Source organism: Apostichopus japonicus, chromosome 4 (genome assembly GCF_037975245.1).
Source record: "Apostichopus japonicus isolate 1M-3 chromosome 4, ASM3797524v1, whole genome shotgun sequence".
Classification (NCBI taxonomy): Eukaryota; Metazoa; Echinodermata; class Holothuroidea; order Aspidochirotida; family Stichopodidae; genus Apostichopus; species Apostichopus japonicus.
In genome coordinates, this window is record NC_092564.1 from 18,824,135 (window position 1) to 18,842,112 (window position 17,978).

The 17,978-nt window shown below is 37.8% G+C and overlaps 1 protein-coding gene across 2 annotated transcripts in view; it reads left to right on the forward strand.

Moving 5' to 3' along the window:
• Positions 1 to 1,443: 1,443 nt before the first annotated feature.
• The window catches only part of LOC139966703 (uncharacterized), a 39,993-nt gene continuing 23,458 nt past the window's right edge, over positions 1,444 to 17,978 (forward strand). Inside the window, exons 1-3 of one of the 2 annotated variants that reach the window (XM_071969997.1) lie at positions 1,444 to 2,296; positions 4,576 to 5,010; positions 17,561 to 17,591. In XM_071969997.1, the coding sequence (XP_071826098.1) occupies positions 4,614 to 5,010; positions 17,561 to 17,591 (428 nt within the window). In that variant the 5' untranslated portion in view covers positions 1,444 to 2,296; positions 4,576 to 4,613. Of the gene's footprint in view, positions 2,297 to 4,575; positions 5,011 to 10,786; positions 12,356 to 17,560; positions 17,592 to 17,978 lie in introns of those variants that run through there. The other variant, XM_071969996.1, reaches the window with a different exon arrangement.

The following is a 17,978-nucleotide window of genomic DNA, read 5'->3' on the forward strand; positions in this document are numbered from 1 at the left end:
GGGTGGGGGAGAGGGCGGATAAGTGGACAAGTTTCATCATGCGAGTCAGTTCGGTCATTTTAGGTACTTTTGCAAAATGCCCCATCCCAAACACTTCAAACCATGGTCAAGGTACTGACTGTTATGCATGTTTATTTGCCCAAATTAAACAGTTTGGACATATTAGACTAGCATTTCAGTTATTTGGAAGAAATCCCCCCCCCCCCTGCTCCCGCCTCTGGCCTTGGCCCTGATCGAACTGCCCAACGAACTATGCAGGATGCGGCAATTTTAAAATTTGAAACTTTCCAGTTATAATTCTCATTCAACTTTGGTTGCACAGCCCAGTTTGCGTCCCACAATCTGTAACATTAGTCAACTACCACCCAGTTGTGACACCTTTTTTTCCTATGCTGTCGTGTCATGTCCCGCTTCAGAGCACTCGTATTGTCAGTATGAGCAGTATGAATATCATGTTTCTACCAGATGGAGGTTAGGAACCGTTTGTACTGTCAATATACGAGTGCTTCGAAGCTAGCATGATAGTGGATAGTTTGGAGAGGCATTAGCATTAGAAAATTGTACCTACTAAAACCAGAATGCCAACAGTAACAATTAATGAGACAATGCAAAATTCTTCAAAAGGTTACATATCGAAGAATAAAATAAAATGTTTGTCGCAGATATAACTTTCTGATTCGCATTACACGGTGTATAATACTCTAACTTGAAGCTGCCAAACTGTATACTGATATATTTTCCCCCTCCATTCTCTCATGTTTTCTTCAAATGTGTTTTATTCACTTAGATCGCTTTGAAAAAGATAAAGGGTAGCCCAATATGTGTGGAATTTCCCGTAGGTTTGGTCGAAATGACACAAAGTTTCAACTCGACTCAAAATAGAGCTTTATAATTAATAATACAGTTTCAGTGCAGAATAAAACAATATCGACTCTATCTATAACAACATGACCTCGAGCGTTAATACAATGGAGTCGTTGAAAGGGATATTGTCTTCATTGATATCTGCTTTTGGGGTGACACTATTTAATTCGATTAGCTTGACTCTCATTGACATCTCAAGTTAATCCGTAAACCTCTCTATTTACCCTGCCAAACAAGCAAAAAAAAAAAAAAAAAAATAGGTGTTCCATTCAATCGATGGTTGAAGTTCTCACATTTACACTGGTATGCGTATATAAACAAGTGCTTTGTTATCGAAGAACCTCCGCTATTATTAAATCCAAGTACAGCAATATCCTGAAGTTATATAGGCCTCATAAATCAACAATATTTATATTGTTTTACCCTGAATTTATACTAAACCTCCCTCGGATGTCGTGACCCTAGTACCTCGAAAAGGTAAACCCATATCTAGCCTTATAGTAGCCTATTGATCACTGCTCGCAAAACAACACTCGGTCAAGTGTTCCAGTCTGCAGATAACTGTCTGTAAAACGCTGAATCACAGATCATTCCTGTATGAATATTCTATATTATATATCGCACAGGTATTTTTAAGAGGTTATGACAGCTGAATGTCTCTGTTTCTGTTCTGACGTATGTGTCACTTGGAAATACGATAGCCATATGGAAATGATTTCCGGTTATTGAGTTAATCGCTACCGCGTTACACGAGACTTCTACACTTCAACTCGCAGACGTGTCATGGTATAAATGTCATACTGTCACAGACTAAAAATGATTTTGTAAGATAATAATGGGTTATGACTAGCTTCAATTTTATACGACGAATGACTTCATTATGAACCATCGAAACCGCTGAGGATATATTCGCCAGAATTCTCACCGATATAATTTTTAAAGTCATTGAATTTATTTTTTGTAGCAAAAAGTGAACGGATTTTTGACTGCGATTTTTGCATCGTTTTGCGGTATTTCAGTCCAAGTGACAATACATAGTTTGATTTTATCGAACGAGAAAAAGGAATCTTTTTGTCAACAAGCCCTCTCCTTTATGTTTGCTCACCCGTAGAGAAAAGGAGTACTTTGAAGGTCGCACGCATACACACACAACGGTTTCTTTAACAACAACAGCGCTGAGAAAGATCTTTTGACCATCATGTTTGCATTGAGCTAGTTTATACGCAGGTTTAGTACGTATTGTATAGGCTACATCGTCACGGTACGACAAATTCCTACCGTACCCCAATAGACCCTAATTCAATCGCGCGGGTCTAATATATAGTCACTCGCTGAACGAGACATTGTTGTGTAGTCGTTTTACTGTGTGGAATCAGTGCAGGCGGCGCCATATCAAGTTTACCTAACGTCCCATCCTGCAAACCATTTCTTGGTAAGTCGACTTTTTTTATTTGTAATATTTTGTAATTGTGTTTAGTTTTGTAAGAGTTGACAGTCACTGTCACAGACTAAAGGAATTTCATAAATGAAGATGAACTTTGTTGGATGAATACTTCCATTGTATAACGTTTTACCGTCTTATAAATAACAGGTAACCATGTAGGGAAGTTACTGCATAGCAAAGCACACAGTGATAACTATATGTCATAGGATAAACAGTTTTACCGCACTCTATCTAAAAGGATATAAATGGTTAGTAAAGTGTAACTTTACCATCCCTTGTCTACAAATCCCCTTACATCTATCTCTTTGTGTTCACCATGCTCATTAACCTGTCTGTATTCTGTGCGTGTTTTTGTCCCTTATGTTACTGTTACTTGTCATTTAGCCTATGAAGAAGATCCTGCTAGGATCGACACGTCAGGTCAACTTACTTTTACACATTCTCCTACACAGGCTCTCTAGTGGATAAGCAGTTTGCTAACAGTTTTATTTTATTTTTATTTTTATTGTAAAGTGCAACTTGTGATAATGACCAGAAAAATGCCAATTGTGTTTTCCAATGTAACAGGATTGTTTGGAATTTATAATCACCCCTCCCCCACTCCCCCTCACCCACCTTTGAAATCCTGTGTGCACACCCCCACTTATTTCAACATTCGTTTGCAATTTGTGATGCAATGAAAGCGATGTACAAAGAAAAACCATCTCTTTTTCTCTTCATTATCGGAAAATATTGCACACACGCTAACACAGCATGACATGTATTAACTACGAAGTACAACACAGTGGAAGTATTTATTTGAAGTTTCCAGGGGGAATTGTACTGTTATAAATATGTTATTGTACAGACACAGTACGGTATGTGACATGCTGTTTGACTAGAGCCAGCAGGTCAAAGGTCAGCGAGCTAGAACTCTCCGGAGACCGTGGGGCCACGGGCATCACCAAAATAGGGCAAACTTAGGTGTCGTTAGAGAAATTGTCCACTTAATAGTATCTTACCAAACGTGTTTTAGTTTTTGTTACGAAAGTTGGTGACCGTTGGTCAAAGAAAAGGATACCGTCCTGCTAAAATAAAATTTACTGTGAAACTTTAAAAGAATAGTCCAGGTCAAAATTTGTATTTGATATGTTAAAGAGGAACATAACCTAAGCCTTCTGGTGAAATTTGCATACATTCCTATGTACAAACATTCCTATGTACAAAAACGGTACATCGGAATTGAATGCAAATTTCACCAGAATACTTAGTTGATGTTCCTCTGTAACATATCAAAATGAAATTTTGACCTGGACTATTCTTTGAAGATCAATTTATTATCGAATATATTGTGACTGTATTTAATGCTTTCCAAATGTCCCCCCAATGTACTTTAATATACATTAAAGCTGCATATGGAATCCTAAACAGGATCACAGGAACTGATTCAAATGTCCACTGAATGAGCTGTATTCTCTTAATTGATATACTAATTAATTAATCTGTCAAGACTTTACCCATTAGACATTGCAAGCAAATCAATCATATGACGGAACTGCGATAATTAAGAGCAGTCAACTAATCGTATGCAAATAAATCCCTCGTTTGATCGATGGCTATCCAAAATATCTGTTTCTGTGATTTATCATGGCTCGGTCATAGTGGCACGAAAGTTTTAACTGAAATTAATAACTTCATTGCTATTCATCCTTTTTGTATAGGTAACTAATATATTATATATGAATAAATATTTGTCTTAACAAATCCAATGTCAACAACATTTGCAGTAACGCTAAGATTTGCTAACAGGAGCATTTCAGAGATGATTTTTTTTTATTGAAAACGACCATGTTCAATATAAAAAAAAGGAACTTTTCTGGATTGTTATCACTTCTTTCGGTATCAATAAAGAAATCATCCTATATGCGCATGTGTGCGCATGTATTTCATACTACGCCATTAATATTGGATAATGGGTGAATAATCTAGCTAACCACTGACTCTTTTCAAAAGATGCATGTGCATGAAAGATCAATCCACCACAAAATCTATCAAAAAACACTAAATGTAAAGCAACAAATTCTGTGCAAAAATTGACAAAAATTGTGATTCAAAAAAAAAAAATTCCTTTTCTTTTTTTTTTTTGGTTATGAAAACACCATAATACCTGAAAGCTTCTACACAAAGTTTGAAGCGTAAATTCTTTCATAAGTATGTAATTTATACAAATCTGTCTCATATTATTGAGAAAATCAATTCCTCTAAATCGATTCTTCATTCTTACACAGGAGGACACGGTGTTGACAGAAGAGTATAAGAAAACAAGATGGCGGACAGTGAGGTAGAGAAACCTACATCGAACTCGAACAATAATTCTTTACAAGAGAAAGACGAAGATGATTCAGGTGTCTTCAAGGACGACTCTCCATCTGATACTCTCCCGTCGTTGGGAATGACCAAGGAGCAGAGCAAAGCTCTACGGGAGATATCAAGAAGAGCTACTCGGGTATCGAAACGAAAGAGAGCATCTAGGGTATCGTTTGCCACGGTACCGGAAGTTATTAATGAACTCTATGATGGGGGTTCATCCAAACCGGAAGCACAGCCTAACATTGAAGAGTACACGGATATTAAAGAGGAACAGAAGGACTTGATGAAATATGTCGAGGATAACGTCATCGGAAATGATACTACCTTTAAGGGTCCCCTTGGAACGAAAAGAGGTAAGTGTGTCTGGACTGAATTCAATAATTAGCGGGTATGTATAGAACTGCAAACACGTTGCTGTGTGTTGTACAGTGTATACAGGTAATATCCACTTAAATTTTGTTTCACTAATGTCATTCGGCAAGTGTCACGGTGAAATACAACGAAACCCGAAGCAGGTTTAATATTTGAAGAGGGGGGATCAGACCACTGATCAATGGTGGCAACACGCCCACGTGAAAAACATATCTTTGAAACATATTGGGGTAACCCCCACTCCCCCCCCCCACCAACGGGTTAGGACCATGTTAAAATGTCGGAAGTATATCGACATGTTAACAGTTAATCGGTTGCCGAGACAAATTTTGTATATAGATCGTAAGATTATGTTTACTCGCACGCACACGCTTAGAGACTTACACTCGCACTCCTATACTCACATCAATGGGAATTCTAGTTCTGTACTATAGTACCCATGCTTAATTATACTCGTACTATAAGTCTGCTGTGTATAGTTTAGTTTGTATACTCCCCGGTAGGAATATGTTTGACGGTTTTATCATATACTAAGTAGAAAATCGCATGGAAAGCTGTACATTAGGTTAGAAGTCCCCCGCCCCCCCTGCCATGATCATGGTATCAAATGCCATTATCATGGTGTCAAATGCCATTATCATGGTGTCAAATGCCATTATCATGGTGTCAATTGCCATTATCATGGTGCCAAATGCCATGATCATGGTGTCGAATGCCATTATCATGATGTCAAATGCCATTATCATGGTGCCAAATGCCATTATCATGGTGTCAACTGCCATTATCATGGTGCCAAATGCCATGATCATGGTGTCGAATGCCATTATCATGATGTCAAATGCCATTATCATGGTGCCAAATGCCATTATCAATGATAATTTATCATGGTGTCAACTGCCATTATCATGGTGCCAAATGCCATGATCATTGTGTCGAATGCCATTATCATGGTGTCAATGCCATTATCATGGTGCCAAATGCCATTATCATGGTGTCAAATGCCATTATCATGGCATTATAACTTGTCAATCAATAAGTCATATGTTAAATTATATCGATCTATCATATGATAAACTGCTAAACATGCATTGCTTCGTTTTAAGCTTCTTTGAACAATATTCCAAAGACATGAATATGCATATTCATACAATAAATATCTATGTATGTATGTATGTTGGTACTGGTATTGGTCACAAACAAATCTTGAAGAGGAGAGAGAAAGTGAGGATTGGAGGAAGTTCAGTTCCCTGATGTAGGGTCATGGAGAGTGACATGGTACTGTCACGTGACCAATCAATGGCGCATGTATGTTAACTTTGGGGCAGATCATGACATGTATCGCTATTAGCTATACGACTCTGCAGTAACCGCGATGGCGTCGATGTTATTTGCATATTTTGTCATATCAAGTATAGGCCTATATACCTATCGACATGAACCAGTCGAGTTCAGCTGAAGTCGTTGACATTTGTTTTCCTTTGTATGGTGTGTTTGTGTTGTTTGTATTATTCTGTACTTCAAATAACAGCAAACTTCATGTCGGGTTCGGGAGATGGGAGAGGGATTGCAAATAATAAACTCTCATATTTGACTTTGCTTCTGGGCTAATATTACCCTCTTCTTCTCCTTCTTCTTCGACTTTGAAACCTCGATCACATCGATGGTATTTGCATATTTAGTCATTTCAAGGATATGCCTATATACCTAACGACATGAACCAGTAGAGTTCAGCTGAAGTCGTATGCATTTGTTCTCCATTGTATGGTGTGTTTGTATATTATTCTGTACTTCAAATAACAGCAAACTTGTCGGGTTCGGGAGATGGGAGAGGGATTGCAATAAACTCTCATATTTGACTTTGCTTCTGGGCTAATATTACCCTCTTCTCCTTCTTCTTCTTCTTCGACTTTGTAACCGCGATGACATCGATGTTATTTGCATATTTAGTCATTTCAAGTATAGGCCTATACCTATACGACCATGAACCAGTAGAGTTCAGCTGAAGTCGTTGACATTTTTCCCCATTGTGTGGTGTGTCAATTCTGCGTTTGTATTTATCTGTATGTCGTGTAACAGCAAAATTGTTGGGTCCGGGAGATGGGAGAGGGATTGCAATAAACTCTCATGTATTTGACTTTGCTTCTGGGCTAATATTACCCTCTTCTTCTTCTCCTTCTTCTTCTTCTTCTTCTTTTTCTTCTTCTTTATGGTGAAGACTGAAGAGTAATTTCTAAATTGTTGGATCATGATACCAATCACAGAAGGGTGAAATGTCTATATGTATATGCTAAACGTTTAATGTGGGATTGAACTATGTATGGAAAGTAAAACTGACAAACAGTGCGTTTGAATATATAACCTTGTAGAATTAGTCGAGGTCTAATATTACAGGCTTCCTATTTTGCTTCAAATATCCGACTGCATTCATTATCCCAAACTCACCTTTAGACTCGTAAGAGGTAGCAAGAATTTAGAATATGTCGAGTTGTAAACATATTGAACAGTCTTATGTTCCATGTTTAGAATATAGCATCACCTACCGAGACCTTCTGCATATGTTATAACTGAGATACCTTCGAGTACAACATAAAGAGTAGATTTTCTATCAGTACTGATACCATTCATTCGTCAGACGATCACCGGCGTTTCTATAGTTACGATTCCACCTTTGTCGATCAGACAACTTGGAGCTACAGGAGTCTAAACGAGTCCTGGAATACCGAAAATTGCATGTAGACATATATAACGGCTGGCCTTAGTCACTTTGTGTCACTCTGTACAAAAAGAACTATCGAGAACACGAGTTTCTAAATAACATCTATGATCAACTGTGAATCCACAAGAGAACTTTTAAAGAAAGTGTGTGTCATCAATTTTGAAGCAGCATCGCCAATTTAGGATATCGTTTTTTCCCTTTTGTTTGGGGGGGGGGGGGGTGGGTGGGTTGCTTAGTTCCTTTAAAGCCCTACTTTGTGTTCGGTTTAAACTTGGATTAATAACCCTACCATGAATTTTAAATCAAAATATAATAGCACTTGATCAAACAAAGATATCTCCTAGATTGCTAGGAAGTGAACATAAATGAAGCGAGTTAACATAACTTGATTTAATGCTCACCATTTCATCACCCAGACACGTTTTCTTTTCCATTCGGGATGTCGTAGCCAGGTCAGGCCGCTTGTCCATTGTCCATACACTCCATAGATAACCCGGCCCTTCCATCGTTTTCTCGGCCCTCAAACTGACCCCGGACCCAGGGGTGTAGTCCCCCTCCCCTCCATTACACCCATCCTTCTCGTAACGCCTGTTTTTACTATAAGCACCGCAAAAGGTGAGATGAAAGTTTTCGTCAGTCTTCAACGTGAATATTTGAAATTAATCTTGCCTAACAAGTTAATTATGTACATTGCATGTAATATTGAAGTATCAAAATATCATCGAAACAATTAATTAAAATCCATTAAAACATAATTACTTTCATTGAATGCTGGTGGTGGGGGGGGGGGGTGGTGGGGGATTACAACTGTACGAAACTTCAAGACAGGGGCGGCGGAGTACGACATCCGTTCCAAAGCAAAATGTAGTTGAAAAGTCACTTTTTTGTTAGTAATTCAGCAAGAGCGTTATTAAAAAGAGCTCTTTTGTTTGAAATTGTAGTTAGAAATACACAAAAGGTCAATCTAGTTTTTTGCTTTGTCGGAAATGGTTTGAGGTTTCCCCTTTCATCAAAGTCAAATCAAATCAATGTCCTTGTGCATTTTTGATACCGCCTCAGCCGCCCCCTCCTATCCCCTCCTACCCGCTCCCAGATTGACCCATCCATCCACCTTGTTGGGAGACTTGAGTACGGCATGTCGATGATTCCGAGAGAGATTGTGACGTACATTATAGTTCAAGTTCAGGGAAAACGATAAAACTGTTTACCTATTAAACAAGTAAATAGTGGTAATTAGTGTTTGTATATTTGCTGAATCACCAATAGGTTACGTACGTGCATGGTCATACTCTAGTCCATGCGACAAGATTCGTATGATGTATTTAATTACTGCCTGCATGGTAGATGCCACAGACGCCAGGGGTCTTTGATGACTTAGTCATATTAAACCAACACTGAACGGTGGCTAGACCGAATTGAGCATCTTCGTCATCATGCGAGTATGGAAGAGGAGGTCATATCAGGGAGTTGTTATGCCATAACAACTCTCTGGTCATATATACTTCAATGGTGGTAGCTTGAATCTCATCTGTATATATATGTGAATGTAGGAACTCAGCCATAACGACAGATTAACATATATATCAGCGGGGTGCCCCGGGTAAACATGGGATGTAGAATATTAGAACATGGAGGTAAAACAGTTTTACCTCCATGATTATAATAAAATACTGAAGGAAAATGAAGACTTCCTAAAGAGGGCACGGTGACATCATTGTCCCCCTGGCTCGACTTTGCTGTCGACGCTAAGTACTGTAGAAACTGCAATGATAAACATATACATGTAGATGAATATTATAAGGTGATGTAGCAATCAACTGAAGTAGAAATAAGAAGAAAACAACACATCAGACCTTTACGACGAAAAGTTTACCAAAGGAAAATCTGCCCCTTGTGTTTAGTAGAATAATAATTAATATTCATATTATGTTTGCAACTTTATGATTATGCATGAACGAGGAACCCGTCATGTATCACGCGCAGATGTACGTTTATTTCGATGATAATACGTAATATTGTAATGTTCTGCTTGATTACGACGTTGAATGCACTAACCTCCTGCTAAGTTAAGAAATAATTTCTTTTTAATATTTTCGTCTTCTTGTAGGAATTTGAATTATATATATATATATATATGTATATATATATATATAGATATATATATATATATATATATATATAGATATATATATATATATATATATATATATATATATATATATATATATATATATATATATATATATATATAGCCTATATAAGAATTACCTCAAGATGGTTCAGATTGCATATTTTGAGTGGTATTTGCAGTAAAATGTCATCCACTTTCTGTTAAAATGTGGACGAAATTATTGGCGAAACCTTTAGAGTAGTCTGCTTAGTCCAGTCAATCATTGGGCTTGTGCTTTTAATTTTTTCTGTACGGTAGCAACTGTTCATAAATGTAACACTTGTTCAGAAATTATAACACACATCACTGACGACATCAGTTTTAACTGATAAACGGGTACTTACCTTTACCAGTTTTAAGTGATGAAACCCATGAGAATCGGCTGCAGAAAGGGAAATTCCTTAGTACTATTTTACGTCGCAACAATCTCTGCGCAATCATCCCTTCAAGGTGAAATAACGTCATCGGTGGCCAAATTTAGACTGACGTCAAATTTATGATTAATAAGGTGAACCCGATATTCTATCCATTCGTTGCAAGTGTACTTTGATTGGGAATTTGAGGTCGTGTCAACAAGTCTTCGAGGCTCGCTCTCCATGGATCCCCCGTGAAGAAAGGGACTATTTCCGAAATATAAAATTGAACTTCCTGGTTTTAAGCCATAATATGTATGAAGGAGTACTCCAACCATTTCTACGGTCCTGTGGAGACGGTGCAAGCATAAGCGACAGTTTTCAATAAGGGAATGTCCCAAACTGACGCTTAGTATGTTCAGATGGGGTTTGGATACTGGATTGACAATTTTCATACTGAAGACTGTCTTTACAATGTTATCAAGAATAAGTAGTTTGATCTGGAAGCTATTACTGAGCAGTTACTAAGGTTACCCTGAGGTGACACAGAGCCAGGGCTTGGAATATACTGGACAATACGTGTACAGTATGCAATATCTAATGTCCATCTATCCAATTTTACTGCATTGTTGGTAAGGAACATGAAGAAATGGATGGGAAAGAGTGTTTTTTTTACGACCAAAGAGGCTGGTTCTTCAAATGAACATAAGTTCGTGATAATAATTGCAATAACAAGGACTATAGCTCCACTGCCCAATTGCAACTGTGGTCATAAGTCATAACTAGGAATCTTTTTTTGGTTTAATTTTTGGTATCGTAGGCACCAGATATGATACGGGAGATAATGTCATATCTACTGCCATACTGCTGTACTTTTGAACAGCATTCAGGGCTCCATGCATGGAACACGTTTCGTTTTGAATAATCTTAAAAGACCGACTTCCGCTAATTGCAAATTGTTGCCAATCATTCGCGACAATTTAACAGGGTAGTGAGGTACTACCACATAACCAATAACTATATGTACAAGAAATAAAATGTGCACTCGCTTTTTGTAACCTTTGACAAACGAATGCTTAATCTTTTGTTTACTATTTTGTGAGTTAACCGAATCACCTTTTTTGTTGGCCTACGTTTTGTTTGCTGTTCTATGGAAAACACACCGACTTTGTCTTTGTTTGCTAAGAAGTTAGGAACCGCTCACTGCGGCGTACATGCATGGTGTATATGGAGACAATGTACCTGCACAGAGCATGACATATTTGGTATATAATATGTGCACGTAATATATTAACCAACAACAGAAGTGACTTTGTACCTTACTGGATGTGGTACGCAAAATTTTGTGTTCGTTTTTGGACGCTAGTGATTCGAATTATTTACTTTCTTCGTAAAAAGGAAGTGAATTTTAGTTTTTATCAACAGTCAGTGCCAAACAGAAAGCGAAAATCGTCGTTTTTGGAATACAAACATATACAACTCTTCAGTATATACCAATTTAATATTGGCAAGGACTCAGGAGCAATGTTAAGAGTGTGCTAAATGCACATTGCCCATAATATATCTTTTAAGTTGGTATTGCATTCGGTCACAGCATACAATGAAGTGCATCGGTTGTCTCTCTGCTGGTGAGGATAAGCGGGGTTGTTATTCTCCCACTACCACGGTGGTAAGCGTTTCCAATAACAACAACTCCCCGGATGAACCATCGCAGGAGAAAACAACAACCCGTTGCAGTAGCGATGGGCAACTTCTCTTTGGGATGACTGCCCAAGATGATAGACCCTTGAGAGAGATCAAAAGGAGGGCAAGTAATCTATCCAGGAGGGCAAGTAAAGTATCACAACGAAGAGGAGTTATTATCAATTCCCGGCGCTACCCGGATGTTGTAAAGGGAACCACCAGAACCACTGAACTTGAGGATAGAGGTGACGTCGATGATGATGGAGACGACTTTTTATTAGATGGAGAAAGAGGAGAGTCCGATGATGAATCTCGCGAGGAGAAACGAGAACTATTAAGTTATGTTGAAGAGAACGTAATAGGCAGCGAAACAACGTTTGTTGGTCCGTACGGGCTTAAAGCAGGTGAGACACCATAACTGATTCATTGTGGTAGGCAGAGAATGCAGGCAACAAGTTCGTGAGTAGAGAGAGAGAGACACCGTATTGCAGTTAAAAGTAAAACTCACTGGTTTTAAAAATAGAACCATACCATGCATCGTAATGCATCTCAGAGTTTTAAATTATAGGTAAATTTATCGATGATTTTCAAATGCACGGTCATACACAATTATGGCAACACCTCCATGCTTAATGCTTATAGTAGCTTTTTGAGTCGAATTTGAGCAAATGTTGCAAGATTGCAATTTGATGTTAAAAACCTCACCGATGGGTGATCGTTATTTTGTCAAAAATAGTTGCAATTGTGAAATTTTTCCAAAAGTAGCAGATTGAACAATATAAAGATGTGTATGTGTGGTCGACGAGGATCTAATAGAAATCGGAATTATCAACTTGTTTTAATTGATCAGATAAAGTACAACCTTCATTAATCTAGGAATGTGTCTGAGCCCAAGATCAAGGATTACATGTACCTCCATGTACCTCCATGATTAATGCCCTGTATAGATTTTGTTGTTGTTGTTGTTGTAATTGTCCAAAAAACGTAAAAACGACAGCTACTTTTTGTAAAGTAAAGTGTCCCGCGAATTGACCGATTGTCGAATCGATTGCATGCAACATTTATTTGAACTGGAATGTCCATCACCTACCCAAATGACACCGTTATACCAGGTAGGCCTATATATGCTATTAACGCAGCTCACATACAACATTCAGTCATTCCTCTAGAAGCTCCCTGCTCGATTTTTTTTTTTTATAAAACTTACAGACATCTTTCTAATGTATATTACATTATAGAAATTTAGTGCCATGTTAACAAAGCAACCATGAAATTAGTAGTTACCACAATTTTGGGACCTAACACTGGACATGTTTGTTTCCATCCCACTCCACCCACTCTCCCAAAAATGTTGTTCGCTTTTGTGTCAAACTGAACCGGATGTGGTGGGTGCCTCTCCCACCTGTAACCTGATTGAATTAGGCCTAAGACATAAATAGAATTGGATTTATAGGCGAGAAAGTTTCCCCACCATTTGATAGTTGTAACAAAGACTATACAAATGAGGCCACTCGGCATATCGCCAATATACTGAACAGCATCAATCTATGGCGTGGTGCAAATTGCAATTGCGTAGATGAATATTTTGCTATGGTAATATGGATAACAAACAAGGAAAGGTATTTCCATTCCTTGCTTTTGTTTGCATTATGAATCAACTACTGTTAAATGGAAATTGCATGCGCATGCAGTTCAATAAACCGCAACTATGTCTAACATACAAAGAGGCCGCATTCCTGCATAAAGGTCAGGATTTTTTCAGGCAGCGTGTAAACGATGAGTTGGTTAAATTTTAAATTAATGAAAATGAATCAATCAGATACCGGTACTACACGTGGATTACATAGATGGTGTAATCACCCCCCTCCCCCATGCCCCTGACCCCTACCGACTCAATCCCATCTCTCCCAAATAAAAATAGATTACTCTTACAGTACTGTGTATGTATTTGTCAAAATAGTAAAGAAAAACTGCCTTATTTATTGGATTTCACTGTAGACATATACAATCTCATAAAGTCATAGTCGGACGTCAAGTTTAGGAAATAGTCTTTCAGACCAGCCATGGAAGTTCATCATGGATCGGGTAGGGTGTGTGTGTGGGGGGGGGGGGCGACGAGAAAGAATCTGCCTTAAATAACGTATTCAAATCAGTAACAGAGAAAACAATGGACAAAATAATAATAATGATAATATTAATATTAATAATCATAATAATAATAGGCCTAACAATAATAAGAATAACAGTAATAATAATAATAGCATTTCTACATGATGTACGTTAGCTACACAATATATGTACAGAGTAAACAATGGAAAAATAATAATATCATTACATTGTGTACGTTATCTGTATTAAGTAATTTGTATTAGAGATAAATAAGTGTAGGCTATATAGTAGGCCGCACAACTGCAAAGTGCGTTTACACATCTCTTAGAAGAAAACGTGACTCATATAGATGAGAAATGATAACAGAGTATATTCCACTAACAGCCTCTGACTCATATCAACAAAGTCTTATCTTGCATTTTCGCAAACAGAACGAGGTCCACATTGGATGTGTGTTACTCATCATGTGTGTCCACAGCTGCCAGACCGATGTGTTTTTGTTTTTAATCTTCAACAATAGTTCCATAGTTATGAGTTTTATCTTTCATGCCGAACATAGGGTCATTTTTTAAATAACAAAAGGGTACTTTGAATTACCCCCCTCCCCCCCCCCCAAAAAAAAAACAGCAAATGTGTACCTTTTAGTTGGAAATGGACAAAGGTTAATTCATTAACATAAAGGGAGACTTGTAATTGTGAAAATTAATATTTATGAGGTTTCTCACTCAACTGGTGGAGAGATGTGTTGACAATTAGTGAGCCATGATGAACTTTTTATTTTCAGGGAAATGATGTGTATATCAATGAAATAACCATCTTTCTACCATATATGTATCATATCACAAAAACAAAATTAGGGGAGGCTATAGCCTAGGCCATACATCAAAAGTAACTCTCTTTTACTCCTGAATGATTTTATTGAACTTTTGAACTATTTGAGGAAGAACCAAAAAAAAAGGGCAAATAAATAATAAATTATTCCTACAAGCCTATTTAACAAGTCCTTTGTTTACAGATTTGTGTCTCCATTCCTAGCCATATACCTAAAACAAATATTGTTTCTGTCACACAAACAACACACCTACACCAGAGTTTGACTTTAGTGGCTACTGTTGTCATTGGTTCGGAATGCAGAGGGCTTTAAACCTGCGGCCTATTTTCAGGTCCTCCAACCGCAATTCCAAGGGTCAAACTCAACGGTTAAAACTGTCACTTTGAAAGTATGCGTATAAACAAATGACCATGATGAAGATTGGCTCTCTCTCCACCTCTCTCTTTTCTTCTCATCACACGGAGAGTAAAATGTCTTACAGTGTAAAAAGTACTTTCTTCTCTGGAAGCCCTATTGTGTTTTGAGATGAACAAAGATATGAATTATTTATCGTTGCAATGCTAAAACAGATAGATTGAAGTGTGCATTATTGCATTGGAAATACTGTAGAAGAGGTCGTGAACCTCCCCCCCCCCCTTGACGTACTACCCACCCTCCCCTAGTCTTATGAGTAAGAACTCGTTCGAAACTTGATCAAAACCTTTTCCGTTTTATTCTTTTGCTCTCTTTTGTATGGTCTTTGGTTTGCATTGTAGGAGTCAGACCGATCGTAGGTTGTCTGGGGAGGGGAGGGGCGGGTGGGGGGAACCTCTAAGAATCCAGTCATCCACAAAGGTGCTAAGGTATCGTCCATTCCGTTATACTGTTGCAGCAGTTTGCTCAACGTAGGTTGTCTGGGGGAGGGGAGGGGCGGTTGGGGGAAGAACCTCTAAGAATCCAGTCATCCACAAAGGTATTAAGGTATCGTCCATTCCGTTATACTGTTGCAGCAGTTTCCTCAACGTTATAACGTAGACCTATAATTTATAGACTGCATATTATTAAAACTACGTTGTAAACTTGTTTTTGTATATACTGAATATATGTTACCTCGTGTACGCTTTTTACGTTTTCTAGGATATTAAAAATTGGGCTACATAACTCTGGAGGGATACGTTTGGGACTTATGAAAGATTGTTAAAATAAGTTATTGTGGGATGAGGATGGGATGCAGGTAGCATAAGGAGAGATTTGCATGTGGGTACAGGAAAACAGGTGCCTCGTGTAATTGGACTGTGATGAGAATCTTTAGGTAATCTACTGTATTCTTGAGAAATGAGGCCATATCGCGCGCGATGGTGTCATACTGTGTGTGGTTGTGATGTTTTGCGTTGCGTTGCGTTGAAAGCTTCATGCAGAAAGAAAGCTTTATAGGCTTTTTACTATTTTCGGGTGTTATACCAAATGAGCAAATGGTATGTTTCCTACTATACACACACACACGTACACACACAACCACATTACAAATTACGAGAGGAAATCCCGCACCTTTTAATTGATAAAGGTAATGTTTTGTTGTTGCTCACACATAAGAAACATATTTATTGCCTTGTGGCAGACCTCCTACTCCTAGGGAAACGTATCCATGGTAACACACATGATTCTAATTGTTCTGTCGTGTGTGTGGTCATGTTTCTGTGAACGCTTTTGTTGTTATTGGTAGTGTATTGTAACCGAACACATTGCTGTGTTATAACGTTCAGTGTCAATCACCCCCTCCCCACCCCACCTAACCCCATCCCACCCCAGCAACGATAGAATAACATCATAGGATATTTATTTCAGCTTTCATCTCACGTCAATAAAAGGGTCTTTGTAGCTATTCACGCTGGACAAACTATAATCAACAGGTGCTTGTTTTAGAAGGGAACCGGATCAGATCTCATGTTCCACTTTGGGCATTTTAAAATCGCTATACGTCTCAAAAACGCCCTTGTCTGAAATAACAAAATCATCCTGCTTGAATGATCAAGCGGATGAATGATTTTAATATGAATTATGAGGTCATCGTCTGAAAAATTCGTCAGGATATGTCGCACTTTATCTTCCTTAAAGTTTATCTTGAAATTGCTTACATTCTGTTTATCCACGGACCGCACATTTCCGTATACTAATCGTTATGTAAACATGATACTATTTTATATAGATGACTGCACATTTTATTCATCAATGTATCATTTCAGGACAACGTTTGTAACCTATATCTATCTCTAGTTTACTTCCGGTTGAACAGCCCCCTCCGCACCCCACCCCCATTAACCTTCCCGCACCCTCCCTCACCCCCTTTCCGTATTTCTCTCTGTGTCACTTCAAAGGAATAAGTGATCATCCTAGAAACAAATAATTGGACTCAACTGATAAAAAATATATACATTTGTAGAGAGGTTGACGACATTATTAACCTATAGGCCTATGTTGTTATAATCACGACACACAGAGAGATAGAGAAACACACACGCACTCCATTTATATCTTGTATAGCCCAAACATAATAAGTTTTAGCCTATTATTTTTCATTTGAAACTCTCTTGAGTACATGCAGTTAGTATATATATGCATATTTCGAGCCATGTTTTCTTTCGAATGATTTCTATAATAACTATATATCTCTGTTTCCTTCCTTCCACAGTAATCTACTGCGACTACACTGCGTCCGGAAGGTGAGTTCAGGAAGCATTTCTAGCTAAAAGCTACCATTTTGTCTTGAATTTTGTTAGAAGAATCAGTTTTAAAGTTTGTTAGAATCAAGTTATACCTCTGGACATCAATCTGTCATACTTTCGTCGACCAAAAACACACCACGAAAGTGTGGAATGAGGCAAACAAATTCAAATTGGCAATGTGAATTGAGTAACATATTTTTAATTGTAGGACGAAACTTTTCTGTTATCGGGCTAATAAACTATTAATACTATTATAGTACTTTATGATACATAAAACAAATTGTAAATTTCAACATGTATTAGTTTTATTTCACAATTTTGATTTTAACGTTGAATAGTCAAAGAATGAGATATCCGTTTTTATTCGAAAATCCTCAAAAATAG